The sequence below is a fragment of the Astatotilapia calliptera genome, chromosome 15 (assembly GCF_964374335.1).
Source record: "Astatotilapia calliptera chromosome 15, fAstCal68.1, whole genome shotgun sequence".
NCBI classification, from domain to species: domain Eukaryota; kingdom Metazoa; phylum Chordata; class Actinopteri; order Cichliformes; family Cichlidae; genus Astatotilapia; species Astatotilapia calliptera.
Window position 1 is genome coordinate 17,814,006 of NC_137436.1, and position 22,220 is coordinate 17,836,225.

At 39.2% G+C, this 22,220-nt stretch overlaps 1 protein-coding gene across 1 annotated transcript in view; it reads right to left on the reverse strand.

Moving 5' to 3' along the window:
• ryr3 (ryanodine receptor 3) overlaps window positions 1–22,220 on the reverse strand; it is a 112,173-nt gene that overhangs the window by 43,533 nt on the left and 46,420 nt on the right. Inside the window, exons 17-39 of the mRNA XM_026143503.2 lie at window positions 21,024–21,157; window positions 20,657–20,898; window positions 18,498–18,690; window positions 17,836–18,052; window positions 17,228–17,332; window positions 15,252–15,355; window positions 14,653–14,736; window positions 13,800–13,959; window positions 13,541–13,685; window positions 12,996–13,201; window positions 12,494–12,668; window positions 11,804–12,012; window positions 11,463–11,626; window positions 11,321–11,369; window positions 11,050–11,210; window positions 9,913–10,075; window positions 8,814–8,900; window positions 8,177–8,403; window positions 6,912–7,124; window positions 5,590–6,199; window positions 4,976–5,176; window positions 2,929–3,031; window positions 1,831–1,965 (exon numbers count right to left, since the gene is read on the reverse strand). Coding sequence (XP_025999288.2) covers window positions 1,831–1,965; window positions 2,929–3,031; window positions 4,976–5,176; window positions 5,590–6,199; window positions 6,912–7,124; window positions 8,177–8,403; window positions 8,814–8,900; window positions 9,913–10,075; window positions 11,050–11,210; window positions 11,321–11,369; window positions 11,463–11,626; window positions 11,804–12,012; window positions 12,494–12,668; window positions 12,996–13,201; window positions 13,541–13,685; window positions 13,800–13,959; window positions 14,653–14,736; window positions 15,252–15,355; window positions 17,228–17,332; window positions 17,836–18,052; window positions 18,498–18,690; window positions 20,657–20,898; window positions 21,024–21,157 — 4,087 coding nt within the window. The remainder of the gene's footprint in view (window positions 1–1,830; window positions 1,966–2,928; window positions 3,032–4,975; window positions 5,177–5,589; window positions 6,200–6,911; window positions 7,125–8,176; window positions 8,404–8,813; window positions 8,901–9,912; window positions 10,076–11,049; window positions 11,211–11,320; window positions 11,370–11,462; window positions 11,627–11,803; window positions 12,013–12,493; window positions 12,669–12,995; window positions 13,202–13,540; window positions 13,686–13,799; window positions 13,960–14,652; window positions 14,737–15,251; window positions 15,356–17,227; window positions 17,333–17,835; window positions 18,053–18,497; window positions 18,691–20,656; window positions 20,899–21,023; window positions 21,158–22,220) is intronic.

Here is a 22,220-nt window from a genome sequence, read left to right on the forward strand (position 1 = left end):
TAAAGTTTTATAACAGTGAATGAGCGTTACCGTCAGTTAATGAAAGTAATCATCCCCATCCCAAAAGGACTGACTAGGCATTAATTATATATAATCTGACATATAAAGATCCGACAATAAAATTACACGTTGAAAAAATTAGCAGCTCTAACTTTGTCAGGCAAGAGAAGCAGCTTATTTCGCCCGTCCATCCTTTTGTCAGACTGTTTCATCAATTTATTTGATGAACAAAACAGACTCTGACAATGCTGCAACGCTGAGTCAAGTGAAAAAGCAGAATTCAACCCATATTTCACTCACAATAGAACACAGCAAACGTGGTAAAAGTTTAAAATGTGAAAATGTACACTTTGAAGAAAGAACTAAGGTTATTTTTTTAATATTTCATGGCAGCCAAACCTCTCCAAAAAGTTGAAACTGGGCCATGTTTACCACTGTCAGGTGACAGTCTGTTAATGTCTGGGAGCTGAGGAGACTAGTAATAATGTCCAATGGTCTGATAAGGGATTCTAGGGATTCTCTTAATTTTATGATGTGTCCAAAGTTTCAGCTGGTAAAAGATCTGGACTGCAGGTAGGCAAGTTCAGTATCTGGACTCTCCAACTATGAGAGCATACTGTTGTAATAGATAGAGTTTGCAGCTCTGAAAAAGATGGCATCTGGATGGGTGAATATGTCCCTCTAAAACCTGCATATATGTTTTAGCACTCATGGTGCCTTTCCAGATGTGCAAACTGCCAGTTCCAGAGGCAGTAATTCACCTCCATACAATCAGAGATGCAGTTTTCCACTTTTCTTTAGCACATTTTTAATGAGCTTTGGCCCAAAGATGGTGGTGTTTATGGATTAATTTTATGTGTGGATTCTTCTTTGCATTAACCTGCATTTGTGGAAGTGTATTCACAGACAAAGATTTCTCCATCCAATACTGACACCGTTAATTGTGGATTGGTGAAACTTTGTCTCTCTCAGACGTTACGTTTTTTTAATTATTTATTTTTTTATATCCAATCCTGTTACTGATCTATTGCATGTTAATGTAATTAGTTGCAAAATGTTCCTCCAACTGTTTTTTTTGTACCACTCACTTTTCCAGCTTTTTGTTCCTCTGTCCCAACGTTTGTCAGGCACATTACTACCAAACATTTCAACATAAGCTTATTTTTTTCATGATATAATAAAATGACTCAAATCAAATATTTAAACTATTTTCTATGTTCTATTGTGAATAAAATACAGTTCATGACATTTGCAAATCATCGCATGCCGTTTTTATTTAAACTTTACTTAGCATCGCAACATTTTTGGAATTGGGTTTGTAGACATGCTAAAGCAGATCCATCAGGATAATCTTGAATCAGAACATCCGTCCATTTATAATGCTTTTGAATAATGCAGGCTGGAGCAAGGTATTAAAATTTATGGCAGAGAGTCTTGCAGGAACTGTCCATTAGTCTTATTCTATTATTTGAAACAGAACAAAAACATACTTTGAGCAAAGGGCAGCAAAAAAGAAAAAGCTTGAAGCAAAGAACTAGTGATTGGAAAGTGTTTTGTGGTCTGCAATATTTATTATGGATAAATCGGTACCGCTTTATGATTTTGAATGTCAATATAATATTTAATGCTAAACATAGTTATGTGGTATATGTTTAGAAACTGATAGCAACCACAATAAAGTCCTGCTTACGTGTTGCAGCACCAAGATAAACACTTGAAATAATAAACCTTAGCCTTGCACTGCCATATGCATTGCTGAGTTATTGTTAAACTTCAGTACAGTTACTGGTCGCTAGCTTGTTTTCTTCTTTGGTGTTAAAGGCTACTTACTGGGGGCAGCCTGTTCAGTCTCTGTGGGTTCCTGCTCTGTCTTCTGTGGTGGGCCCTTGATTTTATACAGTAAAGCCAGAAGACGGCCTTTAATTGAAGTGTCCTGTTCTTCTTCTTCTTCCTCCACTGGAATTCCTGCCAGGAGAAATGGAGGCGCTCAGAGATTTATCCTGGTATACCGACTGCTTCCATGTGCATTGTGTAAAGGAAACAAAAACCCATTTTAACGATCATTCTCATAACATAAACATATTTATGTTGCCAGATAATATTAACTTAATTTGCAGAGCACTTTTTACAACACACAGTTACATAGTGCTTCACATTTTAATAAAAGAAGTGTTCCCAGCATGCAAGCAGACAATCATAGGATAGTATAGGTTCTTCTTACATTCATTCACACATACATTCATTCCATACAAGCAGTCGGTGCGAAGAAGATTGGGGAATATAATAACATACTGTATAAAATGATTTTTCCGCAGTCATTTAAAACAAACAAGTCCTGAAAGGCTGAGGATGGCTGTTCCAAAATTAGGTGCTACAAGCTCTGGATTTAAATTAAGAGTGTGAACCAACCAGAAGTCTCTGATCAGATGATCAGAGAGACAGGCTGCTGGAATAAGGTCTTTGCTGGTCTGTAACGTAAGAAGAACCCTGGCAACTTACAGCTCAGAACCTTTTTAAATATTAATTCAGAGTTTCACTTGAATCCAAACGAGTGAAGCTACAATGTGTATGTATCCTTTGTGTATTGTCATCACAAGAACTGCTCAGAGAATCTTATTAATATGAATTCTGAGCACCACAAAGAATAAAATCTCAAAGAAGTGGGGTGGAGGTGGGATGCAAAGTGGCTTGCAGATGTGCAGCAACTGTTGGCAGAGATTTTCTAGCAGAGTCCTCAACTTATTTTTGAGGACAGTGTTTTAGCTCGACTTCATGGCCTGTCTGAATAATGCTATGGTTAGTTTTGTGTGACAAGATGTCCTTATCAGAAGATCTACAGTGACACCTTTAGACATTTATGAACAGAAATGCATAACATCTTTATACAAGTTGTATCAACAACATTAACTGTCAGCAGTTGGACTTTACCACAATGCAGCCGCAGTTCTTCATGGAACGAGTTGAGCTCATCCTGGATCTCCACGGGACAGGGGCAGTCCTCACCTGCACTGAAATTCAACAGGATGTTTATCTGCAGAAAACAAAAGAGTGTTTACATTATAAGACCAGAAAGCACTTGAGAACAGCAACACGGAAAATAATTTTAGATAGGAAGTGAGATCAAAAGAAGGAAGGAGAGTGGTAAGGAATGAATAAAAGAAGGACTGCACAGTAGAGAGCAGTGGAAAGTCACAGAGGCAAGCACATTACCATTTTAGAGTCACAGCATAATTACTCATGTAGTCTCCTGCGGTAAGTGCTCACATGGGCTTGTCAGATAGTGGCCATCTGATGAACTCAGACAGAAATAGTCTGAGCATTTTTATATCACACCCAGTCAAATGTGAAACTAAAAACATTAAACAGTTATTTACATAATATAATGCAGAAAATACTTAATGTATCATGTAGAACCACAGATCTGCTGTGCTTGCTACAGGTCACAAGTTAACTATAAAACACTAAATATAAATGAGATGCATCCATCGCAGAGTCCAGGTTAGCCTATTCCCATGTCTATTTTAGGCAGAGCTTTTTAATAAACCACGGGAGGTTTCTTATTGTGGAGAATCTCGCTTACAGTATGCACCTGCTGCTGACCACCACAACTTAGTTTCAGGGATCAGAATATATCTTGGAAGTGCTTATCCTCAAGGTTTCACAGCTCAGAGGATGCACAATTAAATATTTCAAACATGAATGCTTTGCAGTCATGCAGCAACCTTGTCTAGTCACTACCAGGTTGTTTTCAACAATACTACAGGACAGGGCAAGCGATGTGAACACAGAACACATCAGAGACTTTATTCCTTATTTTCTTTCCTTATTTACTCACTGTTTCCTATTCTCTAGTCTGGCTCAGAGACATGCTACAGTTTACATAAAAATATACTATCTAGCAGAACACTGGATATTGGATTTTCACAGCAGTGTAACCTCGTTTTGTTTTCTTCTGGCTTCAACAGACAATGACCTCCAGATCGTACTGAAGAGATTTTCAGTGAAGTGGCAAGAATGGTTCTCTAAGGCCATGGTCCTCAGCCAGAAAAGGGTGCAGTCCCTCCTCTGGGTTGGAGATGAGTTTCTGCCCCAAGTGGTGGAGTTTAAATATCTTAGGGTCTTGTTTACAAGTGACGGGCGAATGATTGACTGAGATTGACAGATGGATCAATCCTGCAGTGATGTGGACTCTGCACTGATATCTTCTTGTGAAGAAAGAACCAATTGAAATAGTTTGGGCATCTGAACAGGATGCATCCAAGAGCTCTCCTAGTTGAAGTGTTGCAGGCAAGTCCCAACCAGAACATGCTTTAGAGATATCGGTTATATCTCTCAGCTGGCTTAGGAACACTTTTGGTGTCCCATTAGATGAACCGTATGTCTGTTTAAAGTGCTCCCCTGAATAGACTCTGCAACCCAGAAAAGCAGTGATGGATGGATGGATGGATGGATGGCATTTTTACTTTGATAAACTTAAGATTTTGCAAACATTTTTCACAATGGTCTATAGAAAGGTTCATTAATCATGTGCCAGTTGTTTAAGTTCATCTTCTGCTTAAACATATTTGACTTATAAAAAATGAACCCACTGTAACATAAAGTGCTCCTGTGGGACTAATAATAATTTTACCCTGTAAGAGGCCAAAGGTTTAACTATCACTGCAGGGCCAATTCACTCCTAAGTTAATTTTAGCTGCACATATGGCCCAGTTTATCCTTCGGGAATTCCAGCAGAAAATAAAGTTAAGAAACTGAAAACTAAAAGGCAATTAGAGAACTGCAGCACCTTGTGTTCTAGTGTCTGCCTCTGACTCTGTTCTATTCAAGGTCATTGATTTTGTTTTTACCCCAAGGTCTAGGCGATCCGTCCAGGGTCTTATGACAGTATGCAAACGGAAACCACCTTGAACATAAATTACATCTCAGAGAGGATGGAAACACTTTCTCATACACTGGCCCCTCTGCGGTGTTGTACCTGCTCCTGCGGAGGTGAACGAAACTCTTTGGTCTTTTTGGCAGTGACAGCGGCAGACATGTTGAGAGCCAGCATTAGCTCATTGTAGCGGAACTTCTGATTGTACTGCAGCTTGGACACGAAGCTGTCGGAGAAGGAAACAATGGATTCGATGCGGTGCTTCAGCTCGCAGTCACAGAAGTAGTGGAGCAGCTCACACATCTGAAAAGGACAGAAATCTGTGAACAACTCAAAGGTTTTCTGTTTCTTTATGTCTCTATTGGTTTTGATTTTGTTTGTTTCACTGTATGAATGACATTTTTTTGATTTAACTTCATAGCTCCATCTCCATTATGCATGATTATTATTAGCAAGTTTTAGTCATTTATAGAACATTAGTATTCAGCCACTGCCTTACTTTCTACTCATGAATTCATCTCTCAGCAAGCGATAAATCATAAAAAAAATCAAAACTGCTGACAAATGGGGAATTAGTGTACCTAATCTCATGAAGGCAAAATTAAATTTTAATTAAAACCTTGGCAGATAAATTGATGGAGTTAGTTTAATTCAGCTATTTCCTATCTTCAGTTTATCACTGAGCTTAATCATCTGTGCATGATTATTGTCATCACCTGGCGTTTGACAGACTCTGGCAGAGACTTCTCCAGCAGGCCTTTAACTTGCGGTTTGCTCTCCTTGGTCTCTTCCTCCCCTGCTTCTACAGCCTTCTCCTCATTCTTGCTCACCTCCTCCTTCTCCCCTGACACGGCCACCTCATCCCCCTTAACTTCCTCACCCTCTTTGGTCTCTCCGAACACATTGGGGTCGATCAGGAGGAGAATCAGCCTCACCTCATCACTGGTCAGGACTCCCATTATTAACAGCGTTCCAATCAGTTTCAAAATGGGAACAAACTGGTACTCAAGACTCCCGCCTACTGGGTCTCGGATGTGTGTCCCTCCACCTTGCACTGCCTCGGTTAGCATGCTGATGGCTTTTTCCTTTAGGATGCCCAATGGGATCTGGGGGCTGTAGAGGAACTGTTGGCGTTTGGTGTTGATGATTCCCACAGGGGAGAAATTGACCCGAGGTTTAAGGGAGGTGCTTAGGTCCACCCCAGGAAGTGAATGTCGCTTGGACTCATCTGGGAACAGCTTGATGGAGCGCGTTTCATCCGTCACAGGGATAATGAACTCGTTGTTCATCATTAGACGGGCTTCCTTTGCTGTCTCAAGATGAATGCTGACAATAAGTAGAATTAGTTCAATCATAGCATGAGTAAAGACACTGGCTATTACAAAAACACGCAGAAAAATGATTCATGATCTCTCCTAAGAACTATGAATTATGCTGTATTAGTATGGTTTCCACAAACCAACAGTACCCAATAACCACAATACATCTGTAAGAGATAGTAGTTGTGGTGATGAGTGCCTGACAAGCAAATAATGTGCTGATTGCTCAAACTCTGTTACTCATAATCAAATTTCTTAAACCAAACCCTCCCGTTACAAAGGCTTTAACAATCACTGCTTAAAAGTGAATTTTCAGCAATATAGAAGGTACACATGAGTTTGCTATTTGACATCATGTGAAGAAAAGACAGTTTAAACAACAACACTGAGATGTGAGGTGGAAAAACAAACACAGCAGAGGGATTATTAAGATTTATAGCACAAATTTGCTCAGTGATCTCACGTAATGCTGCATCAGTTTAACAGTTAATGTTGTTGCAGATGACACTGTCAAATCATAATTCTATCATGTATCATCATTAAATGATCCGATGAGTAAAAACACGGCAGCTTTCTTCTTGTTTTGATGCACGGCGGGTCATTGACTGAGGTCATTTTTTTCAGTAAGATAAATTAAAAATCAAAATTCACACCAGCTGAGCAATCCATAGCAACTTACATTTTAAGTATATAAAATATATCGAAACACACCAACACACCTGATAAGGACATTGTAGAAGCCCTCTCTCAGCATGCCAGAGAGGTACTGATTGTCGATTGTGTAGAGGAGCTGTGATTGGTCCAAATGGCTGCAGAGGGCGTGAGCTACACGAGTGTTTCCCAGTGCACAAAGGGCACAATACAGCTTTAGTGTGTGGTAGTGGAACTTCCTTAAGTCTTCGTGCTCAGATAACTCCATTATGTCCAAACACCTGCAAACAAAGACACCACAACAACAAAGTAAGCTCGAGTAAGTCATTTACTCTGCTGATCACAGCAGAAAGACTTTGCATTAACTTAATGAAAATCATCAATATTCTAATTAAAACTGTTTGTTTTATGTAAACAGCAAACAAATGTATTACTAAAGGCCTGTTTACTCATCATTAAAACTTATTTTCCAGTATGTATTCTGATATCAGAACACACAAATACACATGCTACGAAACAAGAGTTCATCTATGGGGCTGCAAAACACATTAATAATAATAATAATAATAATAATAATAATAAACACATTAGAAACCTCTTAGCATCTCAATCCATCACAGTCTGCAGTTAACATGAAAATTGTAGCACTGTGCATAGAATTGACTGAGATTACTTTATATGATGTCACATTATGTGTGGTTTGTAGTTTGTCGCCTTAATGTTATGTCCGCTTACAGGAGTCTTTCCGTGTTAAAATGCACATTTGAATTGTATGAAATAGGAACCATTAAAAATGGTCTAGTAACTTCAAAGTCCATGGTCCATGTCAATTATTTGGTCAGACACATGGATGCAGCAACAGCAATTAAAAGTGTGAACATTTGTGAAACATTAGTAGTGTAGCCCTAAATCTATCTAAAAATGGAATGACAGGCTTGATTAAGTGTATAGGCAAAAGGAGAATATTCATTGTGATTATGATTCATCTGGGCAAAACTTTAAAGTCTTTGTTAGCAGCTACCTTCAATTTAATTACAGTGACCCTCACCAGTGAGTACTCAGCCCAGGTAGTGCCAAGAAGTGTTTGTTCTGGAAGCAGCTAATCTGTCTTAAATGTGTTTCATCAGCCCAATTCACAGTAAAGAATGAATGACAAGTATCTATTGTTACTCAATCATTTGTCTATGGAAGCTAATTTAAGTGCTATAAATGTGAAAAGACACTGAACGCACTACATCCTCCCTAACAACTAAAGGGAACACAAAGTAACACGTTGTAAGTGAAACAGTCACTTGTCACTGTTTATACGGTTTATAGAGTATTATAATCACACCTGTTTTCTTCAGGTATGTGTACAGCCATCATCTGCATAGGCTCCAGACACTGGACCACCCAGCCATGTCTTTCACTAACACGAGCCGTCTCCACATTGAGAAAGGTATTGGGCATCCGGCTCCAAAGCACTGCCACAATTGTCTGCACATCCAATCGTGGCGGACACTGTGGCACCGGATTCCTGTGCTCGCTCTTGAATATGGCTGATGAGAGTGGCATGGCATCCTGGGATTACAATGAGGACAAGAAGGAAAAATCACATTAAGTAGAAAATTTGATTAAATGAAAACTATATTAATATCTGGTTATATCACATCCTTTCAGTCAATAGCGATGCAATCAGTTATTTTTATATACGTAGTGCTTTCTGTGACATCCTTTCTTCACTGTAAATATGTATATTGATTACTAATTTTCCAAACACACACAAAATTAATCAGTGCAAGAGCATCCTAAATGGGTCACCAAGTCAAAATATAGGCCAGCTGGGCAGTCCAATGACTATGAATGAATGGCATTAAAAATTCAACACCTCTTAATTAGTGTGAGGAAGATAAAGTACATAGCTGTTTCATAACTTGATGAAAAGTGCTTAAAACTGTGTACAGTGTTGTTTGGTTAGGACAGAAACAAACCTTTATCTTAACAAATTCAAACTGGAAGAGGTTTGCACTGGTGGGGAGGACAAATACAGCAGGGAAGAGCTTGGTATTTGGTTCCACCTGAAAGTAAACAAAGCCATACTTATCCACATCAGCCTATCCCATGTTTACAGCAGCACCAAAATGAGACAAAAGTGCAGCAACACATGCAGAACAGAGCTCTTCCTTGAACTCAGCCCATGGTGGAATCTGAAAATTTATATATTTAATGCAACGAGCACTGTGCTTGCCTCGTGTTTGCTCTGGTGGAAAATTCAACTAATGTCAGAAGGCTTTTAACCCCTAAGCTTGTGGATTAGTTGAAGTTTGAAATCCAAGTTCAATGAGTATTAGCTGGTATATCGATGACAACCATCACAGACTTTACAAAGAAAGAGAACAAACAACCAAAGCTTTGATGCAATAACAGGACAAGAAGCTTTTCATCAGGTTAAAAGCCTCCTGGTTCCCTCAGAGGGCTTTCTCCTTCTTAAAAAGCCAATTCATGACTAAATAAAGCAGCGAGAAGAAAGGAGAGAAACAGGAGATTATGCAAGATAAAAAAAAGGAGAACACAGGCGGTAGAAGATTCTCAGTGCACCATTTCAGTGTCTAGTCAGGCATTCAATGTGATGCTTTAAAAACCAGAGATGAGGACAGCAAGCAAGGCATGGATTACTGAGCCGATGTCTGTCTTTGTATGACTAGTTCACAAAACAGATGAGAATTCAGCGGTTTAATTTCCCAACTCTATCTCTCTGCAGCTTTAATTTGCTGTGGCACAAATGAATTAATGACACCTGAAAGGATTAAAGGAGGGAAGATCGCTCTGAGAGTGTGTGGGCAGTACAAATATGTGATGAGTGAAATCGTTTGAGAGAGATATTCATTTAAGGCAGTGACTCAAACTGCTTAGAGTTTCTTTTCTTTTTGCGTTCAGGATATTAAAAAAAACAAACAAACATGTGTGCCAAAGCAGGGGAAGAATACTAAACCACAAGAGAAAGTCGTAATAGCTTACGTCTATTGAAGTTTACGAGCCAAACCTTGTGCTTCACTCCTCTGCCAACTGATTTCTATTATACTTACTTACCTGATATGATGTGGGGAGCTCTTTGCCATTGGCATTGAAGGAGACAAGGCCAGTGGCCAGGTCAGCCAAACAGCCAATCTCCAGGTCGGAGCTAGAGCGGCTGGACGAAGACGGGGTAACTGCGTCTGCTACACACACCATGTAGCAGTTACTCCTCTGAACACTGCGGCAAAGCAACCACAACAAGAACTCAGCATCAATAAATACAAGTAAATGCAAATATGCAGAGGACAACATAGGCAACTTGGGGGGGTGGGGGGGTGTCAAATAGGAGGCACAATAAATTTTCATTTGGTCAACACTCATTGATCTTTTGCCTCATTCATATTTGCTACACACAGAGGCCATCTTCCCCATTTACCTCCCCGGATGCTAAATAAGGATGAAAACCAGCTATGAAAAGATGACTGAAATGTTTTTGTTTGGTCTGTCTAAAATAATTGTGAGCATGTTTGCCATACTGATCAACACATAGCGATGACACAGGTATTAGTGGTATAAACTTTGAAATGCATGCTTTTTTAAATTACGAACATACATTTGCAAGGATGGGTTATCCCCGGATGGCAGTCATTTAAAAAAAATGAATGGCCATATTATTTGCTTTGCTTTTAACTAGCTTTCAAGAGCTTGGTAAGCATGCTAAGGGATTTTTTGTTGTAATATTTTTTGATGTTTGTGCAGCTCAAATTGGATTCCTTCATATTTGGTCACAAATGCAGCTACATTTAGAATTACTAGTAAAAAGGTAATATTTCAATGCCTATAAGACATAACACACAAAAAATAATCTGATCCTTAGGATCCTTATCTAAAATTGTTTAAATACAACCTCACGTGAACAACAACAGTTAATGGCATATTAAACTGTATCATTATTTATTTCAAAAATACTAAGAAATAAGCCAAAATGTAGAAGCAGTGTGTGGAGCGGGTAGAAGCACATTTAGCAGCAATAACTATATTAAAACTACAGGAAAAATGCTGTCATGAGAAATCAAAAAAATTATTAAAGAAGGTATCACCACAGAATGCACTTCTGAAAGCACATGTCCCACTGGAATATTAAAGCCTCTTCAAATAAAAGGATCAAACATTTCATATGAACTCCAGATATTAAAAATGCAGGGAGCATACCTCTCATGGACCCTGCCCCTCTCATCTCCCAGCGTCACTGTGACCGTGCGCGTTTTGCTGAGGCTGAAGTTCTTGCTATAATAATGATAGTCGGGTGTGACCCAGCCCACCCACACAGAAGCAGGGTCCTGTCCAGCAAACACTCGCACTGAGTAGTAATACTGCCAATTAAAAGAAAAAGGGCAAACAGTGCTATCGGTTAATCTGAATATACAGAGAGAAATACTATAGTTTTTTTTTTTTTTTTATTTGAGAATCTATGTGGATTTACAGTTGTGATGCTTCCAAAGTCAATACTTCCATCTTCTTTTGGAGGATGGCTGCAGAAACAAAAAACATGACAGTAGATTTAAGTTATCTTAAACACTATGGGCTTTATTTTTTAACTTTAAGTATAAATTGAGATGTCTGACCCGAGCTTCAGTGATTCATCCAGGAGCTTGTCTGCAGAATAAAACTCCACAGGCATGCTCAGTCTACAGTAGACCATGTCATTGTTGCTGTTTTGAGTGCCATACGTCTTGTGAGTGACCTTAAGGCAAGGAGGACTGTCGACTGTTCCGTCAATCCTCGTCACCTGAGGAGTTAATGAAACCCAAAGCGAGGGATCAATAATATCAATGTGCCCATTAACACCAGCTCTAGTGTTTATTATAAAAAGCTCTCTAGGATAATAAAAAAAAAAGCAAATCTCAACTCTAGCAGCAAACTTAAAAGGCAATAAAAACACTAATGATATTGAGAATGTGTGTACCTCAATATCAGGGTGGTCCTCAGGTACATTGAAAAAAGTGGGCAGGCGCTTGCTGAACCACATGGTGACCTCTCTGTTCATGTTAACAGCAAAGGGTTCAAAACCCTCCTGTAGACCACACATGGTGTAGTACTTGAAAGTACTGGCGTCCTTGCCCAAGTTCATACGGCCGATCTGAGACATGCGGAGACTGCACACGGGGATGAAACCTGGTGTATTTAGAAAAATGTATTATTTTAACATGTGCATTTTATATTGTCGTTTTACAAATCAGAAACATGTTTAAAAAAAAAATATAAAAAAAAAAAAGAACGCCAATGGTTTACATGCATGCACGCAACAGTGAGTCAGCTTTCTTGAATTCTGTACTTCTAAAAAAAAAATTTAACTTCCTTTTTTCTTTATCCACCAAAACTCAAATGTCATATGTTTAAGAATCTATCACTTATGAAATCTAAAAACAAACTAACAACTTTACTTTATTCCTGTGTGACCATCTTCTTCCAAAGTCAATGGTTCATTTACAGAGTAATGAGCCAGTGTCACAAAGGACTTAATTAAAATGAAACACTCTTATCATTTTAAGCTTTTCTTAAAATCTTATGCAAACAAACCCAGTCAAACTCCCAGCGACACTTTGAAGGAAACAGGCAGAATAAATGAAGTTTGCTTGAAATACAAAGCCCTCACCATCCTCTGTCTCAAAGTCAGTGAAGCAAAGCTCGGATCCTTTACTGGTGATCAGGAGTTCTCCGTTGAGGGTGAAAATCATGGATTTGTCCTCCATGTTGATCATGCAACCAACCACGTCGCCCTTTTTCCAAGGCTGTCCAAAGTAGCGGCTGCCTGCATGCATACGCCGTCCCTTGAAAAAAAAACATAACAAGAATCACATGTTTTTGTCTTTGCTAATAAATGGAACAACAATGTTGCTTCGGTTTCTGTGACTGTGACTGTAGGTATTGTTAAAATGTAAAAGATATAATATACGGTGAAATCCTGAATTTAGAAAGTTTATGGCTGAACTACATATATTTTGTTACTCTTATAACCATTCCGTAGTCTCATTTTTATATTCTAATTAGTGTAGCAATGTCCATGACGATACATCTAAAGTATCTAGATCTTTCAAAAAGTTGCCTTCAGACAACTTCCCATGACTAGTTTAAAAGAAAGGATACATGCAGTTTACCCGATATCCATCAAAGACGAAGGCTTGGTCATCTACTCCGAGCTCCACATCAGGTCTGCAGCCTGGTCTGGCCCAGCCAACCCTCATGTCTCCTCCACTCAGAGCCTCAAACTCAAAGTACCACTTCCCCGTCTTCACCGCGTAGGTCTGCTCCACACGGAAGAAGCGTATCGTCTCGATGCTCTGATCATCAAGCATGTGCACAACTTTAGGCAAAGATACGAAAACCAGAGGATTTAACACCATGGATACACGTGCTCGTATTTTCAGTACTACTATTAGACTTTACAATCAATCCATAGCTATAATGAGGATTCGTCAGTGCCGGCTTTCAGATTGAAGAAATGTGTAAAAATATTGCATGCATAACTATGAGTTGTACCACATATATTTGTAGTATATTAGCAAAATCTGTGTGCTTCTAAACGTTTACAAAACCTTAGGTGAAAGCAGTGCTGTTGCTGTAGCCTTTGAACATACAGTAGATGGTCCTGTATCAGTTTTAAGAGCTTTAAATGACTGCGGTGTCAGCGCCAGGGTCTCACCCTCTTGATCTGGGGGGTCGATCTCATATCCATATCCAACCATAGTCCTGATAGCTTCTCTCAGACTGTCCCTGTTAGATTTTTTGGTGCGTTCATCCAGTAAAGCATATGGCACCAGGCGAGGATTACGCCTGCTCTTCAAATCCTACCACAAACAGTGACAAGAAACTGTACTAGTGGACTAAAGTCATTTAAAATTAACGGTAAAAATAATACATGAGTTTCATTTTCTCCATTTCAAATGCTGCATGAACTTTACCTGCTGGATGCCATAGGTCCATCCTTGTTTAATTCTATCTTTGGCCCACACATTGTGCGCATTTTCGGCCAGTTTATCAACTAGAACCTCTTGACCAGCATTCAGTCTCACATCAGAGAGTTCCAGTGGCGCAGGCTTATATCCATTGGACATCATGTAGCTACAAATGATATTGATAAGATAAGATACGGGTATCTTACAACCCAAATTTTCTCAAAAAGTTGGGACTCTCTATAAAATGTAAATTAAACAAAGTGCAATGATTTGCTGATATATATACATTTTTTAAAAACATATTTTAATCGCAACGGAGCACAGAAAACATTAAATTTAACTGAGAAAATCTAAGATTTTAAGAAATTATTAGTTTGTTTTAAATTTAATGACAGCAACACATCCCCAAAAAGCTGGGATAGGGTCAGAATCATCCTTTCTTCTTTTAACGAGAGTCTGAGGAGACTGCTGTACCTCTGAGAGGAATGTAGTTTCATTCTTGTCTGATATAAGATTCTAGCTGCTCAACAGTCCCGCGGATTCTGTCATGGTTTTTTCACATAATGATGCTTTCAGCTGGTGAAATGCATGTCTTGCTGAAACATGGAAAGGCTTCCCTGAAAAACCCCAAACTAAAACAATTTGTTTTCCTTGCTGTAAGTAAATTATGGATTTTCAGATCATTGCATTTTGTTTTTATTTACATTTTACACAGCATCCTAAATTTTTTAGAACTGGGTTTGTACCTAAAAAAGGACACTGATTATATAAATGCCTCTAAAATTCAGCATTTTTTTGTTGTATCCGATAAAAAGACACATAGAGCTATAATATAACTTAAATTTATAGGAAGTCTTACTTTTTGGGTAATTTGATTTTCTTCAGATCCTCTTCAGCGTGAATATTAACCTGGGCAACATGGCATCCCAGGGCTAAAAGGGTCCTGAGGATAAAAGGAAATGTGAATAGGAAGAGCGAGAAAGTCTATAACCAGCATCGATATTCAAGCTTCATTACATTATGTTAGATGAAAATGATTCTTCTGAGTGAATTCTAAATTTTTAACACTGTTCATTAGACACTGATAAATCTCCTCCGATCAATATAATAACACAGAACAGCACTCAGGTTGGGCTGCGTGGAAAAATGCCATTTGGGTCTCAAACTAGATGTAATTGACAAACTGCATACCCAGTTAAACTTTCCTCTAAGAGGAGGATGTTTTATTGAGCCGAGCCAAATGTTTTTACAGTGAGATGACTCAGTAGTTGGCTCAAATAAGCTTTGGATCCAATATTTGTTAAAAAAATCAATAATGGAATTCACTCAGGAGATGCAAGTCATTACAAGCACCGCTTTAATCTTAGCCTTAATCTGCTTTTGCTCAGCATTCAGGAGGGAGCTTCAGAAAGAAATGAATAGGTAACTGGATTATCCAGAGGACAGCCCAGGCCTTACTTTAGGGTTTCACTGGACATCTGCAAGTTGTAGTTCCTTTCAGTTTCAGGCAGCTTGGCGAAATCCACAAGGCAAGGGTGCTGCCTCTTGTTGTCATCACGAACCTGAAAAAAAAAAATGAAAAAGGTAGCAGTCAGGTGTTACTACTGCATGTGTCATCTCACCAAACCCACTGTTTGCTCTATGAACCTTCTTGTCTTATAGATTTATAAGCAAAAATGGCTCAGAATTCAGAAAATAAAAAGTAGACCGCAGCTGAATTTATCTGCAGTTGTTGCTCAGAGATGCAAATTTTGTTTGTTTTTCTCTGCCTAATTCGGGCCTCAGGTGTTGATTTTTTTCTTTCCTTTTTTAAATAAAGTAAGATAAGCCCAGTTCAGAGAATAGACTCGCAGTAGCTCGGCTATCTGTGAGAGTGGATGGGAGGAAATTTACAGCTGCACTCAGACTCTCAATAAGACGCTGCCAGTGACTCCTCCTGATAACGCACTCTGCTGCTGACAGCAGTTAAATAGAAATGAAGTGCACACGGGGGTATGAAAAATACACAGTAAACCAATACACAAAGATACAAAGCAATGATGCTGCATTCAACTTTATTATTACTGAATCTTCTGTTTGTCCAGAGAGTCTCGGGTTGTGTGCAATGTCACTCTGAGCTCCCTGAGCTTGTTACAGCAAAATGAAAACATTAAGCAGCTGCTTGGACCTAAAGATTGTCCCTAAAACTATAGGACCTCGGCTAACCCCAAATGAAGCTTTCTCCCAGTCTTAATTAATCTGAATGTCATACTCTTGGAAGGTGAGACGCTCATTAAGTTTGTTAAATGGCCGCTGTTGCGATGACAGTCTCGGTGGGAAATGATTCTGTGATAACCACACTACAGTACAAAAGAGGCAGCATGTGTGATCAGACTTCTAACAAGCTGTTCCACAGTAAACAGGAGTGACTGACAGGAAAATGATGAGAGAATGATAGAGGAAAGCAGTGCAGACAGGAATGATTAAAATGTCTTTAGATACAGAGGACTTCAACTATAGTTACACTGAGCAATTTAGAGATTGACAAACAAGCTCAGTAACATAAAATTAGATACTCTGCATGAGTTGATTTGGCACCGTGTCAAATAAAGGATTTTTTTTATTGCTTGTTGGAGTTTTTCTAACATTGATGAACTTTATTACAGATTTGCTTTTTTGAGGTTAAGCTTGAATCTTGCATCGCTCTATTTTAAGTTTTTGTTGTTTGCTTTTTGTTAAGTTTTGGATAAAACATGTTATTTATTTTCAACCTTTCATTTAAAGCAGTGAATAAATTTTGCTCCCAGTTTAATCAATTAATGGCACATTTAATTAATTATTTAATGATGTATTTCATAATTCTGGCACTTATGGCCCTCCACAGTTTTCATTATTCACAAGCGTATTATGTGTAATACTTTCTTGGGAGAGATCAAGTGTTGCCATACAGCTGAAACCCTCCTCCTTTCTATGAAAATAAGCACCTCTATGTTACAGGCAAATTAGAGAAATTTGAATGCAATGCAAATATTGCATGGATCCAATCCACTTTATCTATGTTCTTATGTCTTACAAACACTCATACTTTCTGAAGCAGTGAGATCTTCAGACGCCATTGCTGACATATTGCTGCCTATAAAGGAACAAGCCCTGAAACGTTCTTCATAAAAAGAAAGTTTTTTGGATTTCTCGACACACTCTGAAGCTCGACACATTACGTCCCATCACTAGTGAGTAAGGTTTACTCAGTTGTAAGCTTAACAATTTTTCGTGAGTGTCATTTTCTCCCTCTAGCTATATATATGTTAACAGGCCATTATACCTGCAGTCAGGGACTGAAATCTTCAAATTAATGAGCCATTAACGAGCATTTCAATTTTGACCACTTGAGTTGACCTTTATCAGTGTTTCCAGACATACCAGATAAATATATTCCAGATGAATCACAGGTTTACCTTGCCATAAGTCCAGCCCAGTTCAATCTTGTTCATCCCCCACAGTTCGTGAATGTTTTCTGCCAGCTTGTCCCGGATGTTCTCCAAGTGAGGGGGAAGAACAATCTGCAGAGAGAAGGGGAACAGATGGTACAGTTGGATTCAAAAAGATGCTGGACAAAAAAAAAAACAAAAAAAAAAGGCTGACGAATGAAAACCGTTCTTCCTCATGTCTATGCAATTGTTAGATCCCTAGGGGTTATGCCAAGTTTCCTACCCTTTTGTTACACTGAGGTAGAAAGTCAGCACCTATTTTCCATTTGTACTTCAGAGCCACTTCTGCAGCACTGAATGTTAAATTACAGGTGCGTAACACAAAATGAATTCCCTGAAACCGCTGCAGGCCTAGTAGACAGCTTTGTCTTCTTTTTAAACAGCACTCAAACAAGAAGGAGCAGACGAGAAACAGCAGCAATCATGTACCCATCATGGACATTTTATAGCACACTTTTTAGAACCAGAGCAAACCAACCAAAAGAACTAGAATATAATTTTACTGTATATTCAACACAAGCGTTCACACCGCTGCTTTTAATTTCCTTGGGTGTAACATCACTTTAACATCTCACCTGACTGGTGTCAACAGGGGTGGGAATAAAGGAGGCCTGAGAGAGGAACTGGGTGGTTCCCAGCAGATCACGGACCCCATCGTGGTCCCTCTTGTACTCCTTCACAGGCTCTACATGCATCTTCTCTTTGGGCAACAGTGCTTCATAACACGGAGAGTAACCGGCAGGTGGCAAGAACTTGAAATCTCCATGGCGACCGCCCAGCAGGAACCGGACCCTGTGATGATGACAGTAAAAGGCAGTAAATAACTTCAGCTAACATCCGTCTACATCTCTGGCATTACATAATATCAGGCTTGCAGTAGAGACTTAAATGTTCTTCTTTGGTTATTTTTATTTTTTTATTTCATTGTTTGCTGGTATGCTGTTGGGATAAAATGTAAGATAAAGCATAACACATCACATAAATTTAAACCAAATATAACTTCATTTGATAGGAAAACATTTTAAGAAATGGTTTCAGGTTTATTTTTCCCCTTTTGGTATGACCTGTTCTGTCTCATTAAGATAAAAATTAAGATACCAGGAAGCTGCAGCACAGTAACAAAATTACTTTATTTTGGTGCTATGCCATTGGTTTTTGTGTGAACCTACAAAAGTTCATAAGGTGCAAATTCATCAAGAGCCTCAGCAAAAACACAATTATAAATGCAGAGCCTTACTTTACACCTGCAGAGAAACTGACTACAGGGAAGAAGAACCGGTCTGTGTTGAAGTCCTCGAACATGCCCTGGACAGGCTGCCCGTTGATCCTGAAGGACATACTGGGAGCTCCCAAATCCAGACAGCAGCTGACCACATCGTCTGAGTTCAGCAGGTGCTGGTTAATGGAGGCCACGGCCCTTGGGATTCGGCCTAGACAACAGTGTGCAGAGACAGATAGGGAGGATGGATGGCTGTTACAGCTGCAAAGTCATTGCAAATGTAGGGCAGGATGATGGGCAAGGAGAAGAGAAGTGAGCAGAGAGGTTGGGAGTTGGGTGGTGAGTGCTTTAACAAGAATGTCATGAAATGGATGAGGGGAGGTGATGGGTCTTTTAGCAGATTTAGAAGGGAAGTGAGGTGAAATAGTTTTTATGCTGTTAGGCTGAGATTGGAAAAGAGAGGGACTAAGAGACTTATACCCCTGAAGCACCAAGAGGACAAAGATATGGACTCAAACTACTGACTGGTTCCTTCTTCTTATGCAGAAAGAAAAAAAAAAAAACTGCAATCAGCTGGCGCTTTCCGTTTGAATGCAAACTGAATATGTACGGCATGCATATCAAAATCATTCGAGACGTTGCAAGGCTTTTCAGAAGATGTAAAAGAGAAGTCTAACAGGTAAAGGTTGGAAAGTGGAATTTTATATCAGTGTCCCAAAGATGAAAAAGCAAAGTAAAGAGGGGACAGCAGGCTCCTGCATTATTCACAAAAGGTTTTGTCAGGGCAAAGTCCTTCAATAACCCTTTTTTAATTCCACAAACTTGGAGTTACCTAACTGCAGTAGTGCAGAGTAGCATGGAACAAATTTAAAAGTTTATATTATATAAAGACGAGATAACAGAGCAAGTTAAAAGCTAGACTGTGCTTTTTCCAGCTTTCCAGGGCCATCAAATTTGCCTTTTTGCAGTAAGACTGTCTTTGACTGCGCATGGTTCCTAGTAATTACACGACACATGGACAGAATAAGGCCAATGGGCCAGAACCAGACCGCTAGTCATCTCAGTCCGAACCACAAGATCTTAAAAGAAAAATGAAATAAACAAAATAACATGATTCAGACAAAGATCTCTGAAGTTTCTCAATGTGGTTGACTTCACTGAGTCTGTAGCATTACTTCATTGAATTCTAGTGCTGTTAGTTTCATTAGTGACTCTAGTGACAGGGAGTAGTGCAGGGGTAGGCAACTCCAGACCTCGAGTGCCGGTAATGAACTAATCATTTGATTCAGGTGTGTTGACCCAGAGTCATATCTAAAACTAGCAGGACACTGGCCCTCGAAGCCTGGAGTTGCCCACCCTGGTGTAGTGCCTACCAAAAAAACTGCTTAAATGTAGACTCATTAAAATGTTAATTTAAGTGGGGTTTTTTTTTTATGTTTTCATGTAATACTTTCATTGTTGGAGGCAAGCTGTAAAAACATTACCTTGTAATTACTGTATCATTTCCTCTTAGTTTGATGTTTAGGGGAAAGGGGTTAGGGGAAAATATGTTGGGTAAATATAGAGTTTACAAGTTATAACACACCTTGTTTTGAACTGAGGACACAAGAGTCAGTCATGTGATATCTCTTTTATGGCATGTGTGATGTCTGAAAGAAGACACTGCCTAGCAGTTTCCAGGAAAAGAATAGAACCAGACAATGGAAACCCAATCAGTGATAATGGCTATCTGGTTACTCAATTTCACAGTTCCACAGACCTACACAACAACATCATTCTTGTTTTGTATTTATAGTTAACCACTGCACAGATTCAGCCTCTCTTCAGCTTCAGTATGATAGCTTTTCTGTCAGGAGGTCATCAGTTATCCAAGATGCACTGTTGGTTTTTGTCCATTATGACACACTACGTGAGATAAAAACCTTTTTTGTGCATACTGCCTATTTTCATTCTCAAACTGATGTGATACCTTGACTCACTATGAATCATCCAGATCAGTGCATAAACTGTTTGTTGTCAGGTAGATTAAACGTAGGATAAAAACAGCATTGAACCTTAAGATTGTATGCATCTAGACTAAATATACATTATCTCTATATTTTCTTACATACATGGGTTTTGAATTTCAACCACATATGAGATCTACCAGCAGTGAAATATTAAATTAAGATGCTCACCTGACCAGAGATGCAGTCCATCAAAGCTGTAAGAGTACAGGTCATCTCCAACACCATTGCCTCCCCACCCTTCTCCTCCACCAGGGTATGGAGCATATCCTTTAGTGTTGGCCCAGCCTACCCTCAGGTGGGTCGGCTCATTGGTTACAAAGTGGTCCACTTGGTCAATGACCAGCTCATAATACCACTTCTTATACTGAGCTGAACCTTCAGCTATGCCCAGGAAGATATTTGGTCTCATACTGGAAATGAAAACAGGGAAAGTCAACACTGGATTGAAATCGTCACTCCAAATTTCCACTCTTTAATCAGCTGTGTATACTGGGGCTACTGGATCCAGCAGCGGTGCAATACTTTAATTCTCTACCTCTGAACATCATTGACCAATCGAGTCTGAAGCAGCAGGTCCCTATTGGGAAGGAGGTTGTCACAGATCAGATTCTGATTGGTTCTCACTGCCACTCCATTGCATACACAGAGGGAACAAAGGACATCCAGGATCTGACAGAGAAAAAGACACTTGTGTCAGACACTTTTTCCTTTTTGTGTGAAAATATGTCACACATCCACAATGTGTCAGCGTTTCACATGCTCCGAGAGGAAATGATTAGTTATTCAGACAGATTCTCTGCAAGCTGTGATGCTTGGAGCACATTCACAGTGCGCAAGAGGGCCTTCAAGCAGAACTATCGTCCTCCACCTGCCATTCATGATCAGCAACTGCTGTTTACAAGAAAGCTCTTTGATGTCTTCTAACAAGTGACAGTGTAAATATTAGGAAACTGACATTTAAACACTGTATACACATCACTCGGCTGGAACAAATGAAACCATGATAAAGATTTTAGTACAGTTTTTAAAACCCAGTTTGACAGCTTAATTTTTTTTAACAGTTGTTGAGGCTTTATAATCCAATTAAATGTCTTTAGTGTTTAGTGTTTGTGTTTAAAAAAAAAAAAAACAGAGCAACTGGCACCAAAGTTGATCCCAATTTGGACTAGACCACAACGAGGAAAGATGTCTCCCACCTCTGCCCGCAAAGGACCAACCAACAGCCAAAATGTGACAACGACTGAGCCAGTTGTGTTTTTGCACTGACACAGTGGAGTATTTTTCTTAGCCAAGTGTTTTCATGATGCAAATTCGAACAGCATTTGTTGATTGCTCTGAGAAAAACCAGAGACAATGATTGTGTTGGCACTTCCGGATTGACCCATTAAAGAAGCGGTAGCTGTAGAAATATAAACTTATCATGTAAAAACCTTATATAGGGGAAATCAAACCACACTTCTGCATTTTTAGTGGTGATTGATGATTCTAAGTATGCATTGGCAATCCTAACTCAACTCTGACTTCAAGAAATCCTCTGCCAAGGCATAAAACCAAAGCAGTCTGTCTGTCTACCAGCAAGAGCATTGTGAAAACTGCCAAGGTGAATTGTCTATACTCCACGAGGAGCATGGACAAAGGAAGAACCTGTGAAATGTTTGGTGTGAAGCCAGGTTGTTTTCTCTAAAATTAGAAGATATGGCACTAGACTGGCATTGGCACAAAAAGCTCCTTT